We start from the raw sequence: 25,149 nt of genomic DNA, 5'->3' as shown, positions 1-25,149 counted from the left end.
ACAAGAAAAAGCACATCTAAAATAAAAACACAAATTGAATTAAACTTTTTCTTCGTGTACTCTGTGAATGCACACTAATGGAGAGAATGCGCCTGCGCAGCTTCCAACGGAAACTCTTCCCAAGCTAAAGTTTTACATTTTGGCGGTAGCCACGCCCCCCGTCCCCAGAGGGCATATAAGGCGGCCCTGGGCGCCCGCTCTCCAGTTCCTTTTTTTCCGCCGCAAGGTTCACTTTGGATTCTCATGTCTACTACTCGCTTCAAATGCTGCACTCAGTGTGCCGCTAAAATCCCTGACTCCGACGGCCACGCCAAGTGCCTCTTCTGTCTTGGAGAGGCCCATGTCGTCGGTACCTGCCGTTTTTGCCTAGCCCTAACGGCTCAAGCAAGGAAAAATAGAGCCGCGAGACTCAGAGCAGCGCTTTACGAGAAGTCGCTCGCCCCTGAGCCCACTCCGTCGACATCGGGCACGACGTCGACGCCGAACCCGAGACCGATGTCGGCACCGGCTGCTAAGGCTCCTTCAGTTTCGTCAAGGACGTCCAGGGCCTCCAAAACAGCTAAGCCCGTCAAACCGCCATGCACGCTCACCACGGTCACCATGTCGACTCGTTCTGGCAGAGTGGGCCCCTCCTCGACGTCGAGCTCGGTAGCCTCCGTGTCTTCCATTCGATCCCACCTTGGGTCTCCTCCATCAACCTCTGCGATGAAAATCGCTTTTAAGAGAGCCCACGAGGAAGCTCGTCGAACCCAGTCCGATTCGGCAATGGTCCCTCCGACACCGGGGAAATCTCTGAGGGTTCCTTCTAAGCAGCCGCTTGCTAAAAAGAGGGCGACCCAACGCTCCTCTTCTTCTGCCTCTTCTAAAAAAGACGTCCCTTCTTCTTCGGCGACTTCTTCTAGGAGATCCTCTCTGATCGCTCCTGCCCAGCGGCCTCGTCAACCCTCTCCTCGAGTTCTGTCCGATGGCGAACTTCAGGACTCACCCCACCACTCCACCCAAACAGTGGTCAGGGTGCCGTCGCCTCGACCTGCTGCCGTGCATCGTCCATCACGCCAGCAGCTTTTTCCCCCGACCTCGACACCGGAACGGGGTAGACAAACCACCCGCTTGGCTCGAGCTGCCCAAGCTTCGGCCTCCAAAGAAACTCGGGCTCAGATGGCTCCTGCTCTTGAGGCTTTGCCTCCCCCAGAGACTGTGCTATCATCTCCCCCTCAGTCCCCCCAAGGGGCCGAGGACGATGAGATCGATATCGATCGCCCTGACTCCGCTCTCTCAGCCTCGGTGGTATCTCTCGGTCTCGACCTCTCTCCTCCTCATGATGCATACGAGGTGGATCCTCCCTCACCCACGGACAATATTCGGGCCTTTTCGGATCAAATGGTGAGAATGGCCGATGCTCTAGGTCTAGAGATCAAACAAACTTCTAAGGCGGTGTCTGATCCGGTTTTCAAGCGGGTCCAAGCCCAAGCCCCTCCGGCCACGCTGCTTCCGTTCTTGCCTTACCTTCTGGACGTCATCCAGGCATCCTGGAAGACTCCTTCCTCGATCCCTCCTACCTCAAAAAGGATCGAATCCTGGTACCGCACCGATGACGATACCTTGGAGTGGCTAAAACACCATCCCGACCCGAATTCTATGGTCGTCAAGGCTTCACAGACTTCCGGTCGTGAGTCAAATACTCCTGCGGATAGAGAAGGCAAAGGTTTGACGCGGTGGGCCGAAAGCTCTATTCTGGGGCCCTTCTACTTTGCAGAATGGCGAACTATGGGGCCTGTATGGGTGCATACCAGCAAATCCTTTGGGAGAAAGCTCAGCCCTTCTTCTCAAAGTTGTCTGACAAGGACCGTTCGGTGCTGTCCACCCTTCAGCAAGAGGCTGACTCCCTAGCCCATCATCAAATTCAGATGGCAAAACATACAGGCGACACGGCCTCAACTCGAGGTTTCTCTCCATCCCGCTCCATGTTCGACGGTCGCTCCGCTGGTGGAAGTCCCTCTCCAACGTTTGCAAGGGCCTCCCGTTTCATCAGCCTCCTCCTTCGGTCACCGTAACCACGGACTCCTCCAATTACGGCTGGGGAGCCCACTTGGGCAGTCTCACCATACAAGGTCTTTGGTCTCGCTCCGAAAGGACCAATCACATAAACTTTCTCGAACTTCTCGCCATCTTCAAAGCTCTGAAAGCCTTCTCCCGCCTGATCTCCCAGAGGTCTGTCCTCGTTCAATCAGACAACACAGTGGCAGTCTTCTACATCAACAAACAGGGCGGCACGGGTTCGAGGAAGCTGATGCTCCTTTCCTCTCAGCTGTGGTCCTGGTGCATAAGCCGCAACATACAGATCCTGGCAGTCCATCTTCCCGGGATCCAAAACGACTTGGCGGACGCCCTCAGCAGGATGACGAGTTCCTCCCACGAGTGGATGCTCGATCCCGAGATTCTTCTCTCTCTCTTCCGAAAATGGGGATTCCCCACTCTGGACCTCTTTGCCTCTCCCCAGAACGCGCAACTACCTCGATACGGCGCGAGACTTCCTCCGGCCTCCTTTCCGGGCTGCCTGGGAGACGCCTTTCTTCTGGACTGGTCGTCAGAACCGATCTACCTCTTTCCGCCTTTCCCTCTGATACCGAAGGTCCTCCAGAGACTCCGGTCGATTTCGACGTCGGCGATCCTGATAGCACCAGCTTGGCCTCGGCAGCCTTGGTACCCGGCCCTTCTCCACCTCTCTAAAATGAACTTTCTCACTCTACCTCTTCTGCCGCACCTCTTATCCAGAGAAAACGGCCAGATCCTGCACCCGGATCTCCCCTCTCTACATCTCACTGCATGGAGAATTCTCGCCTAACCTCCCTCCCGCAAAACCTGCAGGAGGTCCTCCGTGCAGCTCACAAGCCGGCTACAACCAGGTCATACACTTATAAAATCTCCCGCTTCCGTGCCTTTCTTCGGTCCCGGGACATCGCCGCTTTTCCGACCTCGATACCGATAGTGTTGGACTTTCTTATGACCCTTGCAGACCAGAAGCTTTCGCTTTCCTCTATGAAATCTTATCTGGCTGCTCTTTCGTGGTGTTTCCAACAACATGGTAGACCATCCTTATTCTCTGATCATCTTGTGAAAACCTTCTTAAAGAGGTACAACAACATCCGTCCGCCCTCCCAGCCGCCTACGCCGGGCTGGAACCTCAAGCTCGTGCTTTCCCAGTTAACTTCCTCTCCTTTCAAGCCTCTAGCATCGACCGACCTGCGTCTACTTTCTTGGAAAGTAGCTTTCCTGGTGGCCATAACTTCGGCTCGCAGACCCTCGGAGCTGGCGGCCCTTAGGGTTGATGAACCTTATCTCCGCTTCCACCATGACTGAGCCGTTCTCCGCCCGGACATCACCTTCCTCCCCAAAGTGGTCTCGGCCTTTCACCTTAACCAGGACATTGTTCTCCCCGCTTTCTTTCCAAACCCCTCGTCTCCCCTGGAACGGAGGTTGCATCTCCTCGACGTACGTAGGGCTCTTCTCTTCTATCGTGACCGCACCAGGGACATTCGTAAGACTCAGAGACTCTTTATAGCCCATGCCCCAGATAAGCTGGGCGATCCTATTTCTTCGCAAAGGTTATCTCACTGGATTGCTCAGGCCATTGAACTTGCCTACGAACTGGCTAAACGTCCACCTCCCCCGTCCGTTTGCCCGCGTTTGACGAGAGGTCTTTCCACGTCAACTGCCTTTCTGAGGGGCATCCCTCTGGACTCTATCTGTAAGGCAGCGATCTGGTCTAACCCCCTTACTTTTGTGTCTCACTATAGAATAGACCAAAAAGCCTTAAAAGACTCAGCCTTTGCTAGATCGGTTTTATCGTCCTGTCTGTCCTGAGGATCTCTATCTCCCCGCCCTTATCCTCAGAACTTACCTACCATTCAGCCCCCTGGAGGGCTCCTCCTCATGGTTTTTCGTTATAAGATGTCCCCGTGTTTGGCCATCTCGTTATGCCATATCTATGTTCTGATTTGCACTGTTTTCCTAAACGATTGTGCCTTATGTACTTCTCCTCTCTCCCCTTCGGAGATGATGCACGGTACTTGTTTTCCTCATGCTTGAAATTGTTTATTTAGTGTCCTACCAAATTCCTCTCTCGGCATGATGCTTGTGTTACTTATATGGGTCCTTCGGACCATGTTATTTATGTTTAATAAAGATGTGTTTGGACATCAACTTGTGGTTAAGGTTTGCCTTGTCCCACCATCCGGGACCTAAGCGTGCTAGTCTCCATTAGTGTGCATTCACAGAGTACACGAAGAAAAAGGACAGGTTGCTTACCTGTAACCGTGTTTCTTCGAGTGTACTCTGTGAATTCACACAAGCCCGCCCTTCCTTCCCCTCTGGCAAACCCTCTTCCTTTCTCGTTGCCTTGGTGGCGCAGGAACTGGAGAGCGGGCGCCCAGGGCCGCCTTATATGCCCTCTGGGGACGGGGGGCGTGGCTACCGCCAAAATTTAAAACTTTAGCTTGGGAAGAGTTTCCGTTGGAACCTGCGCAGGCGCAGTCTCTCCATTAGTGTGAATTCACAGAGTACACTCGAAGAAACACGGTTACAGGTAAGCAACCTGTCCAAATAAGCATATAAAACCACGACTTAAAATGGCATTTATCTCTGTTATGACAAATGGTGACATGAAAAGAGTTAAAAATGCAAATAGGATCCATGGGACAGGGAGGAAGCACAGATCTACTGAGTTGTTATTGATTCCACCAAGTCGACTTTGATTTATGGCTTGTTTGGTTAAGTCTATCTACCTGCAAAGAGCTAGTGTGGTGGTTGTAGTTTGAGCATTGGATTACAACCCTGGGGAACAGGGTCCAGTTTCTTGCTTAGCCATAGAAACTCACTGGGTGACCATGGGCAATTCACACACTCTCAGTCCCAAAAACTTCAATGATATCACGATATATTTTAAACATTGACTACAAAAATGCATTGGATAATCCAGAACGTTGGATAAGCGAGTGTTGGATAAGTGAGACTCTACTGTACCACTATATTACATTATTCCCAGCTCACGACTTCTTATAAATTCATGTTCACCCAAGCCTAACTCTGCTCTTGCTTTTTTGGACTTATCAGCAAATCTCTTTGAGTATACAATGGTTATTTCTAGTAACTGATATGTGAAACTACATCCGCTACCCCTCACGAAGTGATATTCAGGAAATGTTCCTCTTGCTGAGGAAACAGAAGCTGAGGGCTGGCAACCCTATCAAGGCTCACTATCAAACAAGAAAGACAAATAAAATCAAAAACCTTTCCAGCTTCCCTACTGGGGAGGGGAGTTTGTGACTTTACTCATTAACAGGGAAGTAACCTATGTATATTTTAAATGCTTGATAATTGCCATGGTTGCCTGACTGTAGAAGGTAGTAAAATATGTTATTTGAAGATGCTGGTTGATTCAACTTAAAAGATAACTCCCTTCTATCTAGATACCTATCTAGATACCAAGCTTTATTCTTTTCAGTGCTAAATAGTACCAATACTTCACTGTAGTTTTTAAAAAGACAGTCTCGTCTATAAGAAAGTCATAAAAATAAAACAGAACAAATAAAATGAGAAGCAAATGATGAAAATCTGAATATTTAATAATAAATACAAAGAACTTCTTAAAACATTTAAATAAATCTGTTTTGGAATGCTGAAAAGTTACTCAATGCCAATTTCAAATGTCTGTTGTTGTTTTGGTGGCTTCAGAATTGAGTGTGTTGGATACAGTCCCCTGCTTCCTATATGTATGGTGGTTGTATGCCTTCAAGTTGTTTCTTATTTATGGTGAAACTATCACAAGGTTTTCTTGGTAAGATTTGCTTAGAAGGGATTTCCCTGAGGCTGAAGTGCTCTGATTTGCTATGCCAACCGGTGGGTTTCTGTGGCCAAGTAGGGAGTCAATCCCGATCTCTCAGATTACTACTCTAACACTCAAATCACTATACCAGGCTGGCTCTACTAGATGTATATTTGACTACAGGTCTCATAATTCCCACACAGAAGGCCACATAATCTTGGAGGTTTGTAGTTTAACACATATGGTCAAAGAAGGTAAGGACTGCTAAAACAGCTTTCCCACTGCAAATTCTCAATGTAATGGGAATCCTCATGGTCTGATGTTGAAACAAGGTGTAAGATGCATTTGACTAATCTTCAGGTAGAACTTTTCTGACTCATGAAATACTATATGGAACAGTTATGTAGTACCTTGAAGACTCCAAAGAGCCTTTGCTCCTCCATGCACCATAGCACTCCCAGAAGTCTATGAGTGGAGTCAACCATAATGCAGCATCTTAGGGTCACTTCTGTCACTGAATGTAAACCTACAATAAAGTAATCCAACGGGCTTGTAGCTAGTTATCACCAACTACTGAATAATCTGGCTAAGAAGCCCAAGGGTTGGTAGGTATTCAGAACCAAGAATACAAAAAGACTTGCATGAGATAAGACTTAAAACCTTTCCAATCTAGCATTTAATTATCATTTAGAGATATCTGGGAGGCCAGTGGGCAAAATATGAGTATGACAACATGTTTTGATTTTTGTTGTCCAATGACTGGTATAGAGGAGAATACAGTTGTAAATAGCTCAGGTAATATTTAACCAATATTATCATGAGCTGTTGATAGCTTTGTCTTCCAGGACTTTTGACTAATATTTGCACTTCTTGATTTTCTGTAATAACAACTTTATTTTCTGAATGTCTTTCAGAGCTTAAAATCATGATACCATGGTTATGTTATCATGTCAACAGTTGCAATCAACTTCTGAGCTAAGTAAGATTTAGAAATATTCTTGTGGCAAAATTGAGTATATACCAGAGAAAACCAGTTACACATATGTTGCTCTGGCTTTATTTGGACAGCATGATAAACGACAATTTGTTATGACTGGAATGAGGCTAATCTGTCAGGTTTGTGTGCTTTTTCTTCCTCTTCCAGCCTCAAGGAGAAGCTTTTATTTTACATTAACTACATCTTAGTATGTTGCCCCCCCCCAAAAAAATCTTAATCCTAACTAGGGGATTATATTGCACATTTCCTCCAAGGTTGTTATATCCCTAAAACAACCAAAGGTGAGTAACTTGCTAGAAGCCATCCATAAAACTTTATGATTTCAATCACCAATTTGCAGTAATATTATTTAGCATGGAGGTGCTTTTCCTTAAGGACTAAAAATATTTCAGCAAGTGGAAAGAAGGGAATTAATGCAATGCCCAAAAAGGACACTTTTATTTATCTGTCAAAACTGTATGCCTTCTTCTAATCTTCTTCCAAAGAGTTCATACGCATGGTGTCATAGTCATGAAGTCATTTCATGTCATCCACCTTTGTGAGTTCAGAATTTATTACTCACTTGAGTATCATTGACTAAGTTTCAAAGCCTCTACCATACAAACCTACTCGAAATTGGCCCTACTTAATAAAGCCTATATAAAAGAAGTCCTATTTAAAATTATTGTAGAAGATGTAGAAATACGAGTGTCTACATCTGATGAATGAATAACTACTAATCCACATCTGCTCACTTTATATCAACGGCAAATTGACTCTGGATTGTTTGTTGTTAGTACTGGGATAGGGTGCTTTAAGACATTAGAAATTACTGCAAAATGTGGTAGGCTGACCCTACTTACATTGCAGGATTGTCTGATCATTCTGCTAAGAGGGGCTCTGGGCCCTTATCTAAAGCTTTTTGTGTATGTGTCAGGAGTGTCTTGAGAAACTGCAAGTCGCTTCTGGTGTGAGAGAATTGGCCATCTGCAAGGATGTTGCCCAGGGGACAGCTGGATGTTTTGATGTTTTTACCATCCTTGTGGGAGGTTTCTCTTATGTCCCCACATGGAGCTGGAGCTGATAGAGGGAGCTCATTCACGCTCTCCCCAGGTTGGATTCGAGGTCATCAGTCCTGCCATCACAAGGGTTTAACCCACTGTGCCACCAGGGGCTCCATATGTTCTGGTCAATTTGCATCACCATCAAATGTTCAACTTTTTCGGTGGATAACATACTGTACTTTGTCGTATATGGGTTAAATAACTTGATTGGTTTCACAGTGTGTTATTACTGTCTTAGTCTTGCTGCCTTGCAGCTCAGTCATAAGACTTGGCTCATTTCTTAATGAAAAAAATAGCATAGACCAACATTAACCTTAATCACACTGTTTGTCATTGTGCTGGTAGTGCAAAGATGATATAGTGACGTTATGAAAACATTAATCTTACCTGGAGATGATTTGTCTTCAAAGCCTTCTGGTACTGATGGTGTTGGTACAGCCACACCATGTGCCTCTTGAGCATTCTGGAAAGGTTTAAAAGATGGATTTTGAGGTCACAAACAATTGCTAGAAGTCAGAAGTATTAAAAGATTAAGCAGTTGGCAAAGATCAATATTCTGTTCTCAAGAAATAATTCTTAAAATTAAATGTATAACATGCATAATAGTCATATAAATAATACAAGAAATGGCAGCATGATATAATAATATGAGGAAAGCTTGAGGGACCTTGGAAATTTTAACCTTGAGGAAAGACAATTAAGAGGCACTATAACTGATAGCCATACTGAAATATATGAACACCTGTTGTTTGGGCAGTAGAGAAAATGCATTTTCCATACCTCCACAGGGCAAGCACAAAAGCACTGGGTTCAAACTACATGAAGTGAAATCTATTAAACATGAGGAAAAATTTCATATGATATGAAATTTTCATCTAAAGGTTGTCCGGGAAGGTAGTAGCTTACTTCATTAGAACTTCTTATGTAGAGACTCCACAGACACCTACCAGAAGGGCTGCAGCATTGCGTATCTTGCATTAAGGGCTTTTTACAAGGTGAGTTTATTGATCCCTACCAGATCAATCATCAACATTATTGATCACTTCATGGCTGACACCCAGATTTCATGCTTGTGAAAATGTCAAGACGATTTGAGGTTATGTTGAATGCCTACTTCTTCGTTCCAACTGTTTTGTTTAATGCCATTTCCATGTGGGTTTGGTTCCAGTACTTCCCATGAATACTCAAATCTGTAGAGGCTGAAGAAGACTCAATGGCAGGGAGTGGAGGAGATATTTTTGAGCCATGAATGGTGGAATCAATGGTTGCAAAACAACTGTGATAGTTATTGAAGAACAGAAATGGCAGGAGCCGTTTGCAATAACCTCCTACTTACAGGTTTCTCTTGGACTTTTACTGGATAGGACTTTAATCCATCAAAATTCTTCTTCTGCTGAATATGGGATTCTGCCACAATCCAGCCTCAAAGCAGAGAGCTCAATTTGCCCCTTCATTGATGATTCAGTCTTGAGATCATGCAACAAATAGTTATTTAATGTTCCACCTCCCTTCTGAATATACATTAATGCATACAAATTACAGTGAAGTCATTGCCAGGAGTCAAAGACATGCTTCCTGCACCTGGGACAGTGGTTCATTTAGCAGTATTCAGTGTCTGCCTCAACCAGGCTTAATAGATCTATGTTATAGCCATCCTTCCACAGTTTTAAATCTTTATTGTGCAATATTCCACTACTAACCTTCCGGTGTAAATACATATGATTATGACAAAGTGACTTTATTTTACAGTTTGAATGCTGTTTAGATTGATTAGATGAATGATTTCTGTACACAGGTGTCCATATGTCATTGGTCTTCAGTTCTCAGATAGCACAGTCAGGGATTCGGGAAATTGCAGGAGAACAGTTAAGGATTCAAGTTTACTTACCACTGGACTATTTTCTAGTGCAAAATATAGAGCAGGCATGGACAAACTTCTGCCACCCTCCAGGTGTTTTGGATTTCAACTCCCAGAAACCCCAGTGAGCTTACCACCTGTTAGGAACTGTGGGAGTTGAAGTCTAAATGGGCTGACATTTGCCCATGCCTGATAAAGAGTGACATCCTATCGTATTAACCGACACTCACTAGTGGAGTAGTACTTATTTGGCTTCTTGCCATCTAAAAAAATTCTCCCAGGGTTTAAATATTTGGGGCAGATTTTGAAAACACCTAGGTGGTCTGCTAGGTTGCCTTCTTATTGTGATTATTTTGAGCAATTCCATCACATATCAGCATCACTGGATCCTGGCAAAAAGTTGGTAAACCTTTATGAATTCTGGTAGCTTTTAGTGCTCTTTGTTCAGCATTACTGCAGTGTATGCATGTGGGAATGGGGAAAATGTGTGTGGAAAATACAGCTGCTTTTTCTACCTAGGTCCTCTAAGGACCTTATCACATAGTCTTATACCCAGTCTCTGACACCCTTTGCCTACAGTGTGCCTGCAGATCCTATCACATGATGCAAGGTCTATTTTGACAGTACACCATTGGTACTCATGGGCAAAGAATTTATCACATGTTTTGGTGGTGGTCCTTTCATCTCTCTTGATTCTCTTTTGCTGAAACAGCTGGCAGTACACTTCCAGTGGCAGTTAGAGAAAGACCCTGAGAAAATCCATAAATATTCCCCACTTTCCCATTATTGTTTCCTTTTTAATGTTTTTAAAAATTTGGAACTATGCAGCTCTGTAAGAACAAGATGTTTTTATGTTTCTCCATTGGGTTAGACATCATGAACTTGCTGGTTGTGCAAGATCACTTTTTTAAAAAACAAAAAAGGAAGACAGTGATGTAGGAAAGGCAGGGAGACATGTGGGAGAAGATGCATGGGGGACATACATGTGAGAGAGGGTGCGCGGAGGACAGAAGAGAAGGCAACCCCAATGTAGAGTCATGGCTAACCCGTTTGGATCCCCAACCCAGAAACTGAAATAGGGAAATATCAGTCAGATTGGGAGGAGTCATTCCTCTGCTGTGTGATAAGTTGAAGACACATTATTTTATTAGACACCAAAAGGAAATAACTGGGTGTGATGGTGGGTATTGTATCCAATCCTCATCTAGCCTTCCTAAACCACAGGTTGCCTCCTTAAAAGGCATTTTCTATGGTATGTGTGGCAAGGTCCTTAGCCTCACAACAGGGGATGATTTTGGACAGTAGCATCATGGCTGAAGACATGAACACAATTTGCCAAATTATCCTTTAATTATAATTTCCTGCTTTGTCTGAAATGGAAAATAATGGTTACCAGCCAATGCCTTAAACTGTGGGACATGTAAAATTATGGCTAATTAGAGACTTCCTGGTTTAATTGCAACTCATATGAAGGGAACATTGGAGGGTTATGTGCATGGGGCAAACATCTCTATCTCATGGCCCAAAACATGTATCATCTCTACTGCACAGGGCTGAACCAAAACATCTTGCTGCCAGCCACAGTCCGATCCAAATTAAAGTACCCAAAGCTAGATACTCCCATAAGCACCTCTTGATCTACCTGTCAGTAAGAAAATATAGGTAATAAGACATTAACTAAACTGCTTTGAGTCCCCTTTGGGGGGAGATAAAGCGGGATATTAATAATAATAATAATAATAACAACAACAATAATATTAAACAACTAATCATTTGCTGCCCTTTCATGACACCCAGAGTTGCTTTCACAGGGCCTGCCCTAATTGCAGGGTCCACCTAACATTGCCCCAAGTGTACCCTGATCCCACAATGCTCTATTTATGAGATATAATGAATAACACTATGATTACTGTTTTTCAACATTTTTAATGCTTTCACCATGCTTTTCATTACAAGCATATTTACTCTGTACAGTCTCATTTCAGGGCAGGAACACTTCAAAGTTCTCTTACAAATAAATCAAGGGAATGAGAATACGCACTTGTATTAGGCAATCTACCTCATTTTCATGGTTTGAATTGCTCTACATCCTTTAACAATATTAAGCCACATAATTGTGCTATTAACCAATTATGTGCTACAATCGGTAGACATTGAAACAGGAACTCAAAAGCTTTTTATATTTAAGAAAATATATCAGTATGTACAATTCATACAAAGTACTTTTTGCCAGGACAGTTCTAGGAATTGTAGTACAAAAAAGAAAAAAAAAACTTTGTGATCTCTGATAATCATACATACAGATTTTGCACCTGTACAAGGCCACACATAATATATTCTAGGTTTAAGTATTTCTAACTAAAAAATATTAATTTTTTTCAATGGTTATACACCTCTCCAGCATGAAGAGAATCATCTTGTTCCTGCCTGCCATGACAATTTCATAAAAATGAGACTCCCAGAAAAGAAAAGTAGCAATTCAGCAACAGCAACATGCACATAAAGGGACTGAGAGTAGAAAATCATGCATTCAAAATGGCCTGCCTGCATGGACAAATCTGTCATCAGCAGTTCATCCAATATCTGCTGTTTTCTTTCCATCCTGTTTATGCAGACACTTGAAAAACTAGGTAACTGAACAACATTCTAACCCATCTAGCCCTTTTATACTTTTTCCCTTATCTTCTGTATGCTTATTCTCCAACAATACTGGATGATGAGAACCATTTCATTAGAGTGTACTGTGTTTTCAAATTGTGCTAGCATCTTCTCATAACTAGATGCCTTTTACTGTAAACAATGACTTTACATGGGAAACATTTTCCATTTGGACATGCAGTTCGATTATATTTCCCTTTTCCACAATTATTAGGACTAGAAACATTGCATAACTAAACAGTAACATTTCAGATGCACATTATTTTAGATGGCTAGCCTTTATTCTAGAACATCACAACACTACATTTTTGATCATGGAGACCAAAAATAGATCTCAGGCAGCTGAGGCACATGATAAAATTGCTCCGATCCCATGAAAGCTTATGTCACAATATATTTGTTAGTCTTTCAGATTCTTCAAGATTGTTTGTTGTTTTAATGCCATGGACATTATTTTAGCCCAAACCTTCAGATTTTTGAAATAATCCTTGTTTGTTTTTTTCTCCTCTGGCAACAATCCTGGAATCAGTTAGTCAAATGCTTATGCAATGATAAGTTTCCTGTCATTTCAAAGTATCAAGGAGTGGGAAAGTCCTGATACAATCACAAGTTAGGAACATGCAATACTACAACAAATACAAGCTTGCTAAAAATAGCCTACAGACACATCCCAAATGTTGGTTGTCCTGTGAAATATAAACCATGATCTCACAGTTCTAAGTATTGCATACATCTATAGACACTCAAATATTTAGAATTCTCCAGATGCTGCTAATGTTTATCAAACAAGGTAGTGGACCAAAGAGCTTAGTTTTGTTTGCAATAGAACATTTTATTTAGAAACACTCAACTTGGCCCTGTCATAATACTGATGATTGAGCCAGGGTAGGATGGTTCACTGCAGCTTAAGAAAGATTTTATATATCTTATTTAGAAACTGCTTCTTTCCCATGGTGGAATTCAAGACATGACACATGGGGCTTCCATCTATGCAATCAGACACCTGGACAACTTGTATAAGACTATGGCCAAAAATTTTGTTGATGACATAGATAGCATAAAAGTACATTGTCTGCATCAGCTTTTTAAAGAGATGTTGCAATCAGAGGTATTGAAACTCTGTCTAGTCAGCCCATTATCTGCCACTGTGATGCCTCCAAAACTGCCATTTCTTGTCTTCAGGGAAAAGTGGGCTGAACAAACAGCTGATGGTACCATCTGATCAGTCACCCACAAGAAGGCAAAGGCATCCACCTGTCCATAAGCAATTTTCTAGAGGTTTAGAAGGAGAATACCATCTTCCTGTGGCCAACAGCTGAAACACAACCAGTCACTGCCTGGCAGCCCTTCATCTTCACCTAGCCATTACACGGCTGTAGGGAAAGGGTCTCAGTGTCAGGTAGACAGGTCAAGTGGATTGGGAGTAAGAAGACTTTGTGCTTTTCTTGCATGACAGGTGGTTGGATTAGATGGCCCATATGGTCTCTTTCAACTGTTATTCTATGATTATATGACTCGCAGAGCTTTAGTCTACCGTTGCTGTCCAAGATCTTGATTTATTCCTTAGGGGCATTCTGTTTATTCATTCAGCTTCATCCTATCATCATGGACAGAGAAGAAAATGTTTGTTCACATGAAATCTTTTATGTCCAACAGAAGACTCACTTTTGTTTTAAGTGTCTAGGTCTCATAGTAGGGGAAAGCATTCTATATGCAATGGAGTGGCCACTTATTTTTTTCTTCATTTTGTATGGTTCTGAATGGCATCAGTCCTGGTACTTGCAATCTGACAAACCTGTTGCTCTTTACCCTCAGTATAACCTCCTTTCCATGGCAAAAATTACAAGTACCATAATTCTGATGAAATGTTATTTTTGAAATATTTTAACTGTAAATAATGTGATTGAAATTTGTGACCACCTGCTTAGCCCCTTAAAATAGATGTTCAAAAGCCTTCTTAGGAATGCACCCTCACTGGTATGTCTTGTAAAACCTTGGCCACATCTATGACTTCATCAGACAGGGTGAATTCAGTGTCCTAGGATGCTTTCACCCCATCTAGAGGACAGAACCCTCTGGACATCACGCAACATTGTATGAGTTCTGGAGGAGGCCCTGCCCCCAACTGGAGTGAAAGCAACACGGGAGGCTTCTTGTGTTTTGTTGGATCCAATGGAGCCAGCACGGGGTCTTGCTGGAGGAGGACGCTTTTCTCATGTGATAGGGAAAGTGTCATCCTCCTGGTAGCCTTCATGATTAGGCCCTTTAGTGACAGAGGGCTTATAAGACACAGAGTTGAGGAATAGCAACAGAACATCTAGCTCATTGTTGTTTCAGAATAAATGTTGAGCAGGAATAGGAGGAACAACCGTTTCAATACCTCATTCTGACCAGCCAAGAACCACTGACAATGAGTTAAAAACCAGCATTTCAGGCTTGTGGAATGTGACTCAAAGGAAACAGATGCAACAACCTTACTTTGCAGGCACCGTCATAAGTTTGTGATGACTATAGTTTGTCTTATGTAAATTCCAACACATGATAGTCCTCTTACAGGATTTTCTTGACAAGATTTATTCCAAGGAACCATCACTTTCCTCTTGAGACTTACAATCTCCTCACACGGCTGCCAGAGGTGCTCTGCTTTGTAGAGGGGTGTGGGGAACCCGGTCCCACATGCCTCCAGGCACGCTCATGCTTCCCCCCATGGACTTCAATGGCAATACAGGAACCCTCCCATGTTGCCGTGGCAGCGGCATGCAGTGGATCCACCCTCCTTTACCCACAGAGCCATGCCATCATTGTCTCATGGGAGCCGGTGGGCTCCGTGGGTGACCTGGCTATACTGTTATATGCCGCTGGTTTTATCCCCGTGTGAAGAGGTCGTAACAGAATGTTAGTCTCCCAAGGTAACCCTGTGGGTTTGCATGGTTGACCACAGATTTCATCCTGGGCCTCCTAGTCCAACACTCAGTCAGATCACACAGACTCGCTGATGGATATCAAGGGCATAAAATAAACCTAGGACTCAGATAACAGAAGGACCTCATTTCTCCTGTGAACTATTAGAGATGGAATAGCTCTGAACAAGAAGGGGAGGAGAGGACATAAATACACCCATTTGATGAACTGAAAATTCATCTGAAAATAGTTCAGAATCATTGTGAATATGTTCCTTTAATTAAACATACATTTCTGAATGTGTATTTTTGCTCTACAGCACAATAATGCATTTCTAGTAGGAATTATGAATCTTCCTCACAAATTATTTAAATTGTGGTCTAAATCATGAGTCCTTCAGAGAAGCCATTTAAACCATCAATTTAATTTAAAGGCAAACCATCCCTGATGATGAAGTCAGTAACAATACACAAATGTTGAATGTAGAAGTTCCCAAGTTCTACTCTTGGTATCAAATGGGTAAAACTACAAAGATATTATGTTTGAAACCCAGGAGTGTTTCATGTTTGTAAGCAATTACACATAGACGAGAAAATTCCCATTAAAACCAAATGCATGCATGTTGTTTTCCAAGAAAATCTGGAGTTCAACCAACAATGTAGCAAATGTGACAAGGCAGCATAAAACAGAACTCCCTGTGGTTTTGAAGGCAATAAGTGCAGCAGCCTGTTCCTTGAAGTTGTGCACCATGGTACAAATATAAGGCTGGGCTGGATGTAAACAGTGGTCTGATATTAAAACATATACATATAAATTAATACAATTAACATGTCATAAAATAATATTAATATTTCACAAAAGCAATAACAAACAAGTCCAAATGGGTTTTCAAGCAACTGTCAGAACAACAACAAAATCTTATCTCTAGCAACAAAGAACAGAGACAGATTTCCCTGGAAAAAAAAACATCCCAGAGTCATAATAGAAAAGGCCATCTTCTAGGAAGTCTTACAAAGTCCTGGGGCTAAACCCCTGGGGTCCCAATTCAGGACCTATGATCTCACAAATCCCTTTGCATCTTTCCCTAGGACATCTTCAATTTGGTGGAATGGCATTCTTTGTTCCCCATTCAGGTTTAGTTACTTAGAAGAGTTTTAAGATACAAATAAACTGGAATATTTGACCTCTGTTTTGATTTCATGCATCCGTCTCTGAAAATTAACTAAGCCTCTGGTCTCAAAGACATTGCCCACATTTACAATAACGTGAACGAAATAAAAATGCAAAATGTTTCTTTTCCTACAGAAGCCCATCAGCACATGAGCACATGGCAACCACTTTCCATAATCAATGTGTGACTATTACACAGTATTTTGCCTGCTGAGCCCATTAGATGAGCTGGGGATGGGATAACAAAGAGACAACCACGTGGCATGAACTTAATATGACGAACAGCTATATCCACTAAAGCACACAGCAGAAATGCATTAGCCATGTGCCTATCTGCAGCTACTGGCTCAGACATGCTCTGGTAAGTATTGCTTTGAATACAATTTTGTTCTCAGTGAAACATGAAATATGCTTCCTGGATGCTATACAGCCAGGGCATGAGCCAGATGCCAAGTTTAGTACAAGGTGTGGCAAGGAAGTTTCAGTCTCACAGGGGCATATTTTCAAAGCTAGGAATATGAATGGGCTTTCGTCCAATGTTGGGTGTACACAGCTCTTAAGCCATTTCAAATATTGACTCACACCTCCGCCCATGACAGCTGGTCAAACCCTCATTCCTTTCTCAGTACATAGAGCTACAGGATTGCATAGGGGTTGATGCCTGTGTAAAAGGAAGGGCTCAGAGGTCAAGAATTTGCGATATATACAGGCTGAGAAACATGGGCTTGGTTTCACGTACTTCATATTTTGGCCTCACTTACCTGTTCAACCCAGTATTTAAAGGCCTAACTATACATTACATAAAATTGCATGAAATGAGCCCTCACAGCTACTTTCATTAAGAAAGGCATCTTTATGGACAGCAAGAAGAGGAGGGAAGTGTGATGCATGCTTTATTACATATGGGGTGCATACATCAAACTTTCCACACCAGTCATTTTTCTGTTCCTTCCCCACTGCATTAGTTTGTTATTCAGGTATTTGCAGGAAATATTAATTCCAGTGGCAGCTATGGGTTACTATGTTAGTAAAGTAATGAATCCACTCCATGTTTTAGGCAAAGGTAAAAGTTTAACGTCAGGGGAAACATTTACCCTTTTAAAAGTTTTCTCCTGACATTGTCTAGTTGTGTCTGACTCTGGGGGTTAGTGCTCATCTCCATTTCTAAGCCAAAGAGTCAGCGTTGCCTGTAGACACCTCCAAGGTCATGTGGCTGGCATGACTGCATGGAGCACCATTACCTTCTTATCGGTGCGGTACCTATTGATCTACTCACATTTGCATGTTTTCGAACTGCCAGGTTGGCAGAAGCTGGGGCTAACAGTGGGAGCTCACCCAGCTCCCTGGATTAGAACCGCTGACCTTTCGGTCAGCAAGTTCAGCAACATAGTGATTTAATCCGCTGCACCACCATGGGCTCCATGTTTTAATCTGAAGTAAAAAGGTACTAAACCATATCTGAGAAGAAAGTTCATTCTCTTGGATGGTTTGGACTTTAACTGAGAGCAAATTCACTGCTCTACTAACAGGGGAGAAACTAGCCACTGCTGATAAGTGTTCATTTTAGAATCACTGACAAAAGAAAGCAGAAGCAGATAGGAAACAATTTAGGATGGAAGTTTAAGCCAGTGGTTCCCAAACTTATTTGACCTACCGCCCCCTTTCCAGAAAAAATATGACTCAGTGCCCCCTGGAAAGGGGGGGCATGGCTTAGAGGGGCGTGGCTCCTGCTCAAGAGGGTGGGGCTGAGCCTCTCCCCTAGTCAAAGAGGCAGGGCTGGGAGGGGGGTGGGCAGGGCCACAAATGGGCAGCCAGGACTGGGATGGGCGGAGTTATAAGCTCTGAGGCAGGGCTGAGCTTCTATCCCTGTCCTGCGGCGCCTGCCAGGACACAGGGGGCAGGGCTAGAGGAGGAGGCGGGGCCTCTTTCCAAGTGCCTGATGGGGCAGAACCTCTATATCTCGCCCCTATGTTCTAACAAGTGCCTTAGGGCAGGTATACAGAGGCTCTTGGAAGGAGGCTCCACCCCCTTCCCTAGCTCTGCCCTCTGTGTCCCAACAAGTGCCTCAGGAGAGGTATAGATTCTCAGCTCTGTCTTGGGTTCTTGGGAAGAAGCCATGCCCACTCCTCTAGCTCCGCCCCCTGTGTTTTAACAGGCGCCTCAGGGGCTCAGCCCTGTCTCCGGCACTTGGGAAGAGGCCCTGCCCCTCCCCTGGCCCCGCTCCCAAATGCACCTGTGGCCATCACCACCCCCTGGATCGCTGCAGCGCCCACCAGGGAGTGGTAACGCCTACTTTGGGAATCACTGGTTAAAGTAAAGGAACATGCACATGTCACACTTTTGCTCGTAATTACTCTTCCAAACCTGTAAGCCCAAACTCTTGGGATGTGGTTAATGCACTGTACAGATTATTTTTTTTATTATTATTATTTTTGTAAAGAAACGTAATACATCGAAAGTGGTGGAACAATATATTGATAGGAAAGTGAGGGAGGTGAAAGGGTTCTGGAAATAGGTGAAAAGAGAAAACTGGGGGGGGGGGGGAGAAAGAAAGAAAAAGAAAAAGAAAAATAAAAAAATAAAAAAATATTGGTTGACTTCCCATCTTGACCTCGGAGTTTTCTCTTTCGTTGATTACATATTGGTATTTTCCCTTAGTCTCTTTTCGCTTAAACCATTTTATATTGTAGATAAGTCTATCGTGAAGTTTATTCTTCTTTTTATCAAGAATTTTATGAAGTTTGTCCAGTCTGTTTTATTTTTACCCTCTCTTATTTTTTGTGTTAGCTTATCCATTTGTATCATGTCCAAGATTCTGATTAACTATTCCTCGGAAGTAGGAAGTTTTTTCCCATTCCAGACTTTCGCTATTGTTAGCCTGGCCGCTGTGCTTATGTAGAAAAATATTCTGTCTTCATTTTTTTAAAATTTTGAATTTGTAAAGCTTAGTAAATACATTTAGGTCCTAATTTAAATTTGATTCCTATGATTTCCTGTGTTATTTGATGTATTGTCTTCCAATATTCTTTTAATTTCTCACAGGTCCACCATTGATGAAAAAATGTTCCAATTTTTCCCCACATTTCCAACACATATTAGATTTCTTTTTATTAAATTTTGATAATTTTTCTGGGGTGTAATACCATCTGTATTGCATCTTGTACCAGTTTTCTTTAATATCCGTTGCAGCTGTATATTTTAGTTTCTCTTTCCAATTTTTTTTCCCATTGTTCCAAATTCAAACTATGGCCTATGTCTTTTGCCCATTTTACCATACATTCTTTTATATATTCCTCTTCTGTTGCCCATTTTAGTAGTTGTTGGTATAATATTTTTATTAACTCTTGTTCTTTTTTCATTATAATTTCCCATGTTCCCTATTCTTGATTGAATCCCTTTTTAGCATCTTCTTTAAAGCTTATTTGTAATTGATAATATCGGTACCATGAAATTTGTTTATTTGTTGTGTAATTTCCATATGAGCTTATATTTTGTACTCGTTATCAATCTTTTTAAATATTTGTTGGTATGTTAACCAATTCTCTCTACTAAATTCTCTGTTATGTTTAGCTTCTATGGGGGAAATCCAGAGGGGTTTTTTACTATAAAATCTTTCTTTGTATTTTTCCCATACTTTAATTAGAGAGGCTCTTATAAAGTGATTACTAAAGTTTTTTTCTGTTTTTCTTTTGTCATACCAGATGTAATTGTGCCATCCAGATCTAAGATCATGGCCTTTTAAATTTAATAATCTGCTGTTTTTCAACGTTGTCCAATCTTTTAACCAGATTAAGCTGCATGCTTCATAGTAGCATTTTAAGTCTGGTAGACCCATTCCTCCTCGTGTTGTGTCGTCTCTTAATAAATTTGAGTTGATTCTGGCTTTTTTATTTTTCCATAAGAATTTATTTATATCTTTGGTCCATATTTTAAATACATGATTGGTTCTGATGATTGGTAGGGCTTGAAATAAGTATAATAATTTTGGTAGGATCATCATTTTTATTATTGTGATTCTGCCCATTAAGGAAATATTTAGGAATTTCCATTTTTCTAAATCTGTTTGTATTTTTTTCCATGTTGTTTCGTAGTTATTTTTTTAGTAATTTTGAATTATTTGCCGTGAATTGTATTCCTAACTATTTAATACTTTTAACTATTGTAAGTCCTGATATCTTTTGTAACTTCTCATTTTTCTTTTTGTCCATGTTTTTGTTTATTATCTTAGTTTTTCCTTTATTTAGTTTAAAACCAGCCAAGTTTCCAAAATTATCAATTTTTTTGATCCAGCAATTTAGGTTTTTACGTGGATTTTCAATTATACAGACCACGTCATCTGCATACAGTCTAATTTTATAACAATTGTTTTTTTTATTTTTAATCCCTCCAAAGTTTTGTCCTCTTTTATTTCTTTTATTAGGGTTTCCATTATGATTATAAATAGTAGAGGAGACAGGGGGCAGCCTTGTCTTGTGCCTCTTTTTATATTAATTGTCAATTTACTTTCTTTCCCATTTAATATAATTGGACTCCATACTGATTATCCATCTTCTTCTGTTCCAGTGTCCTTAAGGTCACTTTGCATTAATTTGTTATGATTTATATTTAAATTCTTATAGTACTAATGCAGATAATCCCAATGATAAATCTATATTTGGAGGGTGAAATATTTGAACTCTCTAATTGCTTTTGTGGTGTGTTTGCCTGGAAAGCAGTTGAAAATCTGGGTGTCCTTAGCCATGGCCAGTCCAGCAATGTGATTACCTTCCTTCCATTGTGTCTCACTTTATAGAATCAATATGGTGACAGTATGGTACAGTGGTTTGCACACTGGGTTACAACTATGGAGACCAGTGTTTGAATCCCCACATGGCCATTGAAAACCTACTGATGACCTTGAACAAACCACACTCTCTCAGCCTCAAAGGAAGGCAAAGACAAACATCTTCTGAACAAATTTTGCCAAGAAAAATGATTATTAGTCTCCTTAGGGTCACCATAAGTCAGAAATGACCTGAAGGCACACAACACAGCATTCTGTATATATCATGCAAATGAAATCTAGGCCATAAAGCAAATACTCACAAGGGGTAAAAAAGTCAGCAAAGGCCGGACTCTTGGCCGTGCCTTCAATGTGGCTGTTCCAGAATCTGAGTCAAAGTGATTGTCCCCATAGTAGATGCCATCCACTTCACCTAAATCAAAAGAAAAACAAATAAGGAATATAGAACAGCAACATCCAAATGCAGTTTTAAACATAAATGAGTGAACCTCATTACATTTCCTCCAAAACAATGGGCAAAACACTTTTGGTTTATGTAAAAAAAATCCTGACTTGCTGCTTAAACCAGTATTTTCACTCAGATAAATATCAAGAAAATTGCTCAAGTTAGTGAGGTCTGTAATTTCCGCTCTCTAGCTGCATATTGTCTGGAAACTAATTCTGGTGTCTGAACTGCTTTTTTTGTTTGGCTGTAAGATTTGGAAGTTCAAAGGTGTTCTGTGGAGAGCACAAATATCTTGAGATAAAAAATTGTCCTACAAACAAGCTCACAAATAGGCTAAAGCTTGAGAGGACTCCTAATAGACAAATAATGACTTAATTAATTGCAGTTAATTCCTTTTTGCAAAACTTAAGGTTAACCTACATACATTTTGACTGTACTCTAACCTGGGATAACTTTGTACCCCTACTGTACTACAACTGCTTTAGTTACATATATAGTTATGAAAGGTCTATGGCCTCACTACTTAGTTGTACAATATCAGAGGCCAGCAGCTTGCACTATTTTGATACTGTAGCTTATATTTTAAGAATAAATAAATACAAAACTAGTTACTTTTTAATACAGTATTAATAATAGGAACAACTGTTATTTTCAAAATAGTAATTCCAACACTAAGTACATATAGATATTTACTTTCAAAAGTAGATTTCCAAATTTTGAACCAAGCACCATAATTTGATGAGCACCTGAGATATAGTAAAATCTTTAGAACACGTGAGTTTAATAACATGTGTAACCACACACACAAACACAAATACACACATATGTATCTTTCTTGATGGCAAAAGCTGTTTGGCAGTGGAACACGCTGCCTCAGAGTATGGTGGAGTCTCCTTCTCTGGAGGTCTTTAAGTAGAGGCTGGATGTTGGGAATGTTCTGTTTACCTATGTGGTGGGGCGCTGGGCTGGATTGTGGCCTCTTCCAACTCTATAATTGTACACACAGACACACACACACACACACACAAGACTTAATACTCCTATACATTGCACACAAGCAAATTCACTTTTGATAAACAAGGTTGAGCTAACAGGAAGATACAGGTAATTTGAACATCTCAACTAATACAACCCATAGGACATAGCTCAGGTCTATAGGTCTCAGCATCCTCTAATCAGCATTGATTCTGGGGCTTGTGGCTCCAAATATATGGTGTTATATCTTCAAAAAGACCATGTATGTATCTATGCTATTTAGTTATGATACTTCCATATCCAGTGATTTGTAGTTTGGGTAGGATTTAGATTTCAATCTTTACTAAAGGCCTCTAATGCTGTAGTTCCGGGGACTGTACTAGGGAATTGTAAGCATTTTACTCTATTTGTTTAATTTGCACTTTGCTTTTCTTCCAGAGTGGGACCCAAAGGGCTCAGACAAAAAATTCCAGGATCCTTTAGGAGGGAATAAGTACCTCATCAGATGGAGGTCCATAAGCCAGGGGACTGTGGGGGAAAACTGTGGGGCAGAGCATTGCTTCATCCCCTTGCCTTCACATGACATTTTCTGGCTGCCCCCAGCTTCCTCCCACACTGTCCCTGGCTGCCTCTGACCACGCTACCAAGACGGAGCCCCACGGGAAGTAATCCTGCGTCATGTGATGGGCTCTGGGGGACTCCGTCCTGACTGCATCTCAGCAGCATCCTCGGATGGGGGAAAAACCCATGTAATGAAGTCATAATTGTGTTAAAGTAGTATCAAAAGCTATAGTTTAGCAGCAGGGATATACTTCTGCTGACTGATTCCATTGTAGATCAGCTTTTGCCAGCAGCACGCAAGTGGTGTCTTTTTGCCTGCATGCTTTGACAGGCAAATGTACAGAGCTCCTGTATGGTGTAAGTGTGCAAGCAATGCCCAACCTCTAGCCAATGATACCAAACAAGTAGCCCCACAGAATTGCAATCTGATTCCCCCCACCCCTTTAAGCCTTGGCTGTCACTACCAGTTGCACAGTCTCATAGGCAGGAAGTTCTCTTTCGTGCATTACCACTTTGCTTTACTTTATCGCTGTGACAGATCTTAGTCATTTAATCACGCACAGGGCAGCGAGGGACAATGAGCCTTCAGTGTTGCTCAAGAGTATCATTGCTCTTTTGGCTTTGCAGCCAGCAACCATAGTGCCTTTTGTCTAGTGGCTTTGCAAGAAAACACCAAACAGAGCAAAGGGCAAGTGAACGGGTGCTTTCTCCCAGTCAGCAAATGAATTGAGTTTACAGTGGAAGGCACAGGGTAACGTTTAGTGGGAGGAAGAGAGTGATATGCTTCTTTTTTTCTCTTTATGCTACCTTTCCATTTTTTCCTGAAGTGAATGGAAGGAATTTAGGAACAATTCTTGCAGCCACGACTTCACTATGCTTTACACAACAGGGCCTTAACATGGCACAAATTCTTTCCTAGTGGTAGCTATAAACTGAACTGAGCAAATAGTGATAATAGATAAATCTAAACCTGGGAATAGGAAACAATTCACAAGGTACAGACAGTCAAAACCTTTTAGGCCCTGGGATAGCATTTTCAAATTTCCTAGATGTTCCTAGTATTTTGAGGCCAGAGTTGCATGATTTTTTAAGAATTCAGAGTAAAACTCCAAATGGAGTCACTGCTCCATTAATATGAGAGCCAAGAGCTACCACTGCCTGGTTCTTCCCTTCAATAGACAGTAACTTGCCTCTAAACTAAAAATAAATGAGCTTTCTTTTCAGTGCTAAATAATTATTTTTTTTCTGTCTGTCTGTCTGTCTATATGTCTGCCTATTGGTCTGTCTGACTTTATATTCTATCATTATTTCCTCAGCTGGCTAAATTGTGAATATCCAAAAAATAAAAACCCTTCAATGCTTAAAAACTGACATCTAGTTAAAGACATATTACCCAATAGCCCTGTACTTGAATACTCAAAATTAAATCCCATTGAGTTCAATTAGCGCCAGGAAAAAAGGGCAAAGATTTGCACATTAAATATATAACTTTCAACCAGTTAATAGACTCCTGATTTTTTCATACATACATATGTGGATGAGCAAAGATCATTCTAAAACAAAAAATGTTTGTTTTTTAGATTTTTGCCATATATGTTCATTCTCTCATCTGTAAAGCATAAGTGAACACATTTGTAAAATACTTGAGATGAAGTTTTCCATCTGGAGCTTTACTGTCAACATTAAAAAAGATGTTTCAACATTCAGACACAATTTAATTTAATTTTATCTCTTTACTTACTTATTTAATTAAATTAATTATCAGCAGGAACAATGAAATCCTGGTTCTGTTTACGAGGCAGTACCTCCTACTGACATCAGTGGAAACACCAAGAGAAAACATGCAAAGCATGAAATGGCTAATCTACTACATCAATCACGATACTAAAAATAGACACTTAACGACAATCAGAAATATTAGATATCTTTATTGA

General features: G+C 41.6%; 1 protein-coding gene across 1 annotated transcript in view; it reads right to left on the bottom strand.

Annotated features, from left to right (window-relative positions):
- c4h6orf132 (chromosome 4 C6orf132 homolog) overlaps positions 1-25,149 on the bottom strand; it is a 46,562-nt gene that overhangs the window by 8,731 nt on the left and 12,682 nt on the right. The window contains exons 2-3 of the mRNA XM_008109826.3: positions 21,537-21,646; positions 8,252-8,327 (exon numbers count right to left, since the gene is read on the bottom strand). Of these exons, the coding sequence (XP_008108033.2) occupies positions 8,252-8,327; positions 21,537-21,646 (186 nt within the window). The remainder of the gene's footprint in view (positions 1-8,251; positions 8,328-21,536; positions 21,647-25,149) is intronic.

The sequence above is a fragment of the Anolis carolinensis genome, chromosome 4 (genome assembly GCF_035594765.1).
Source record: "Anolis carolinensis isolate JA03-04 chromosome 4, rAnoCar3.1.pri, whole genome shotgun sequence".
Lineage (NCBI taxonomy): Eukaryota > Metazoa > Chordata > Lepidosauria > Squamata > Dactyloidae > Anolis > Anolis carolinensis.
The sequence above is the reverse complement of the archived record's forward strand: the minus strand, read 5'-3'. Positions and strand labels throughout refer to the sequence as shown.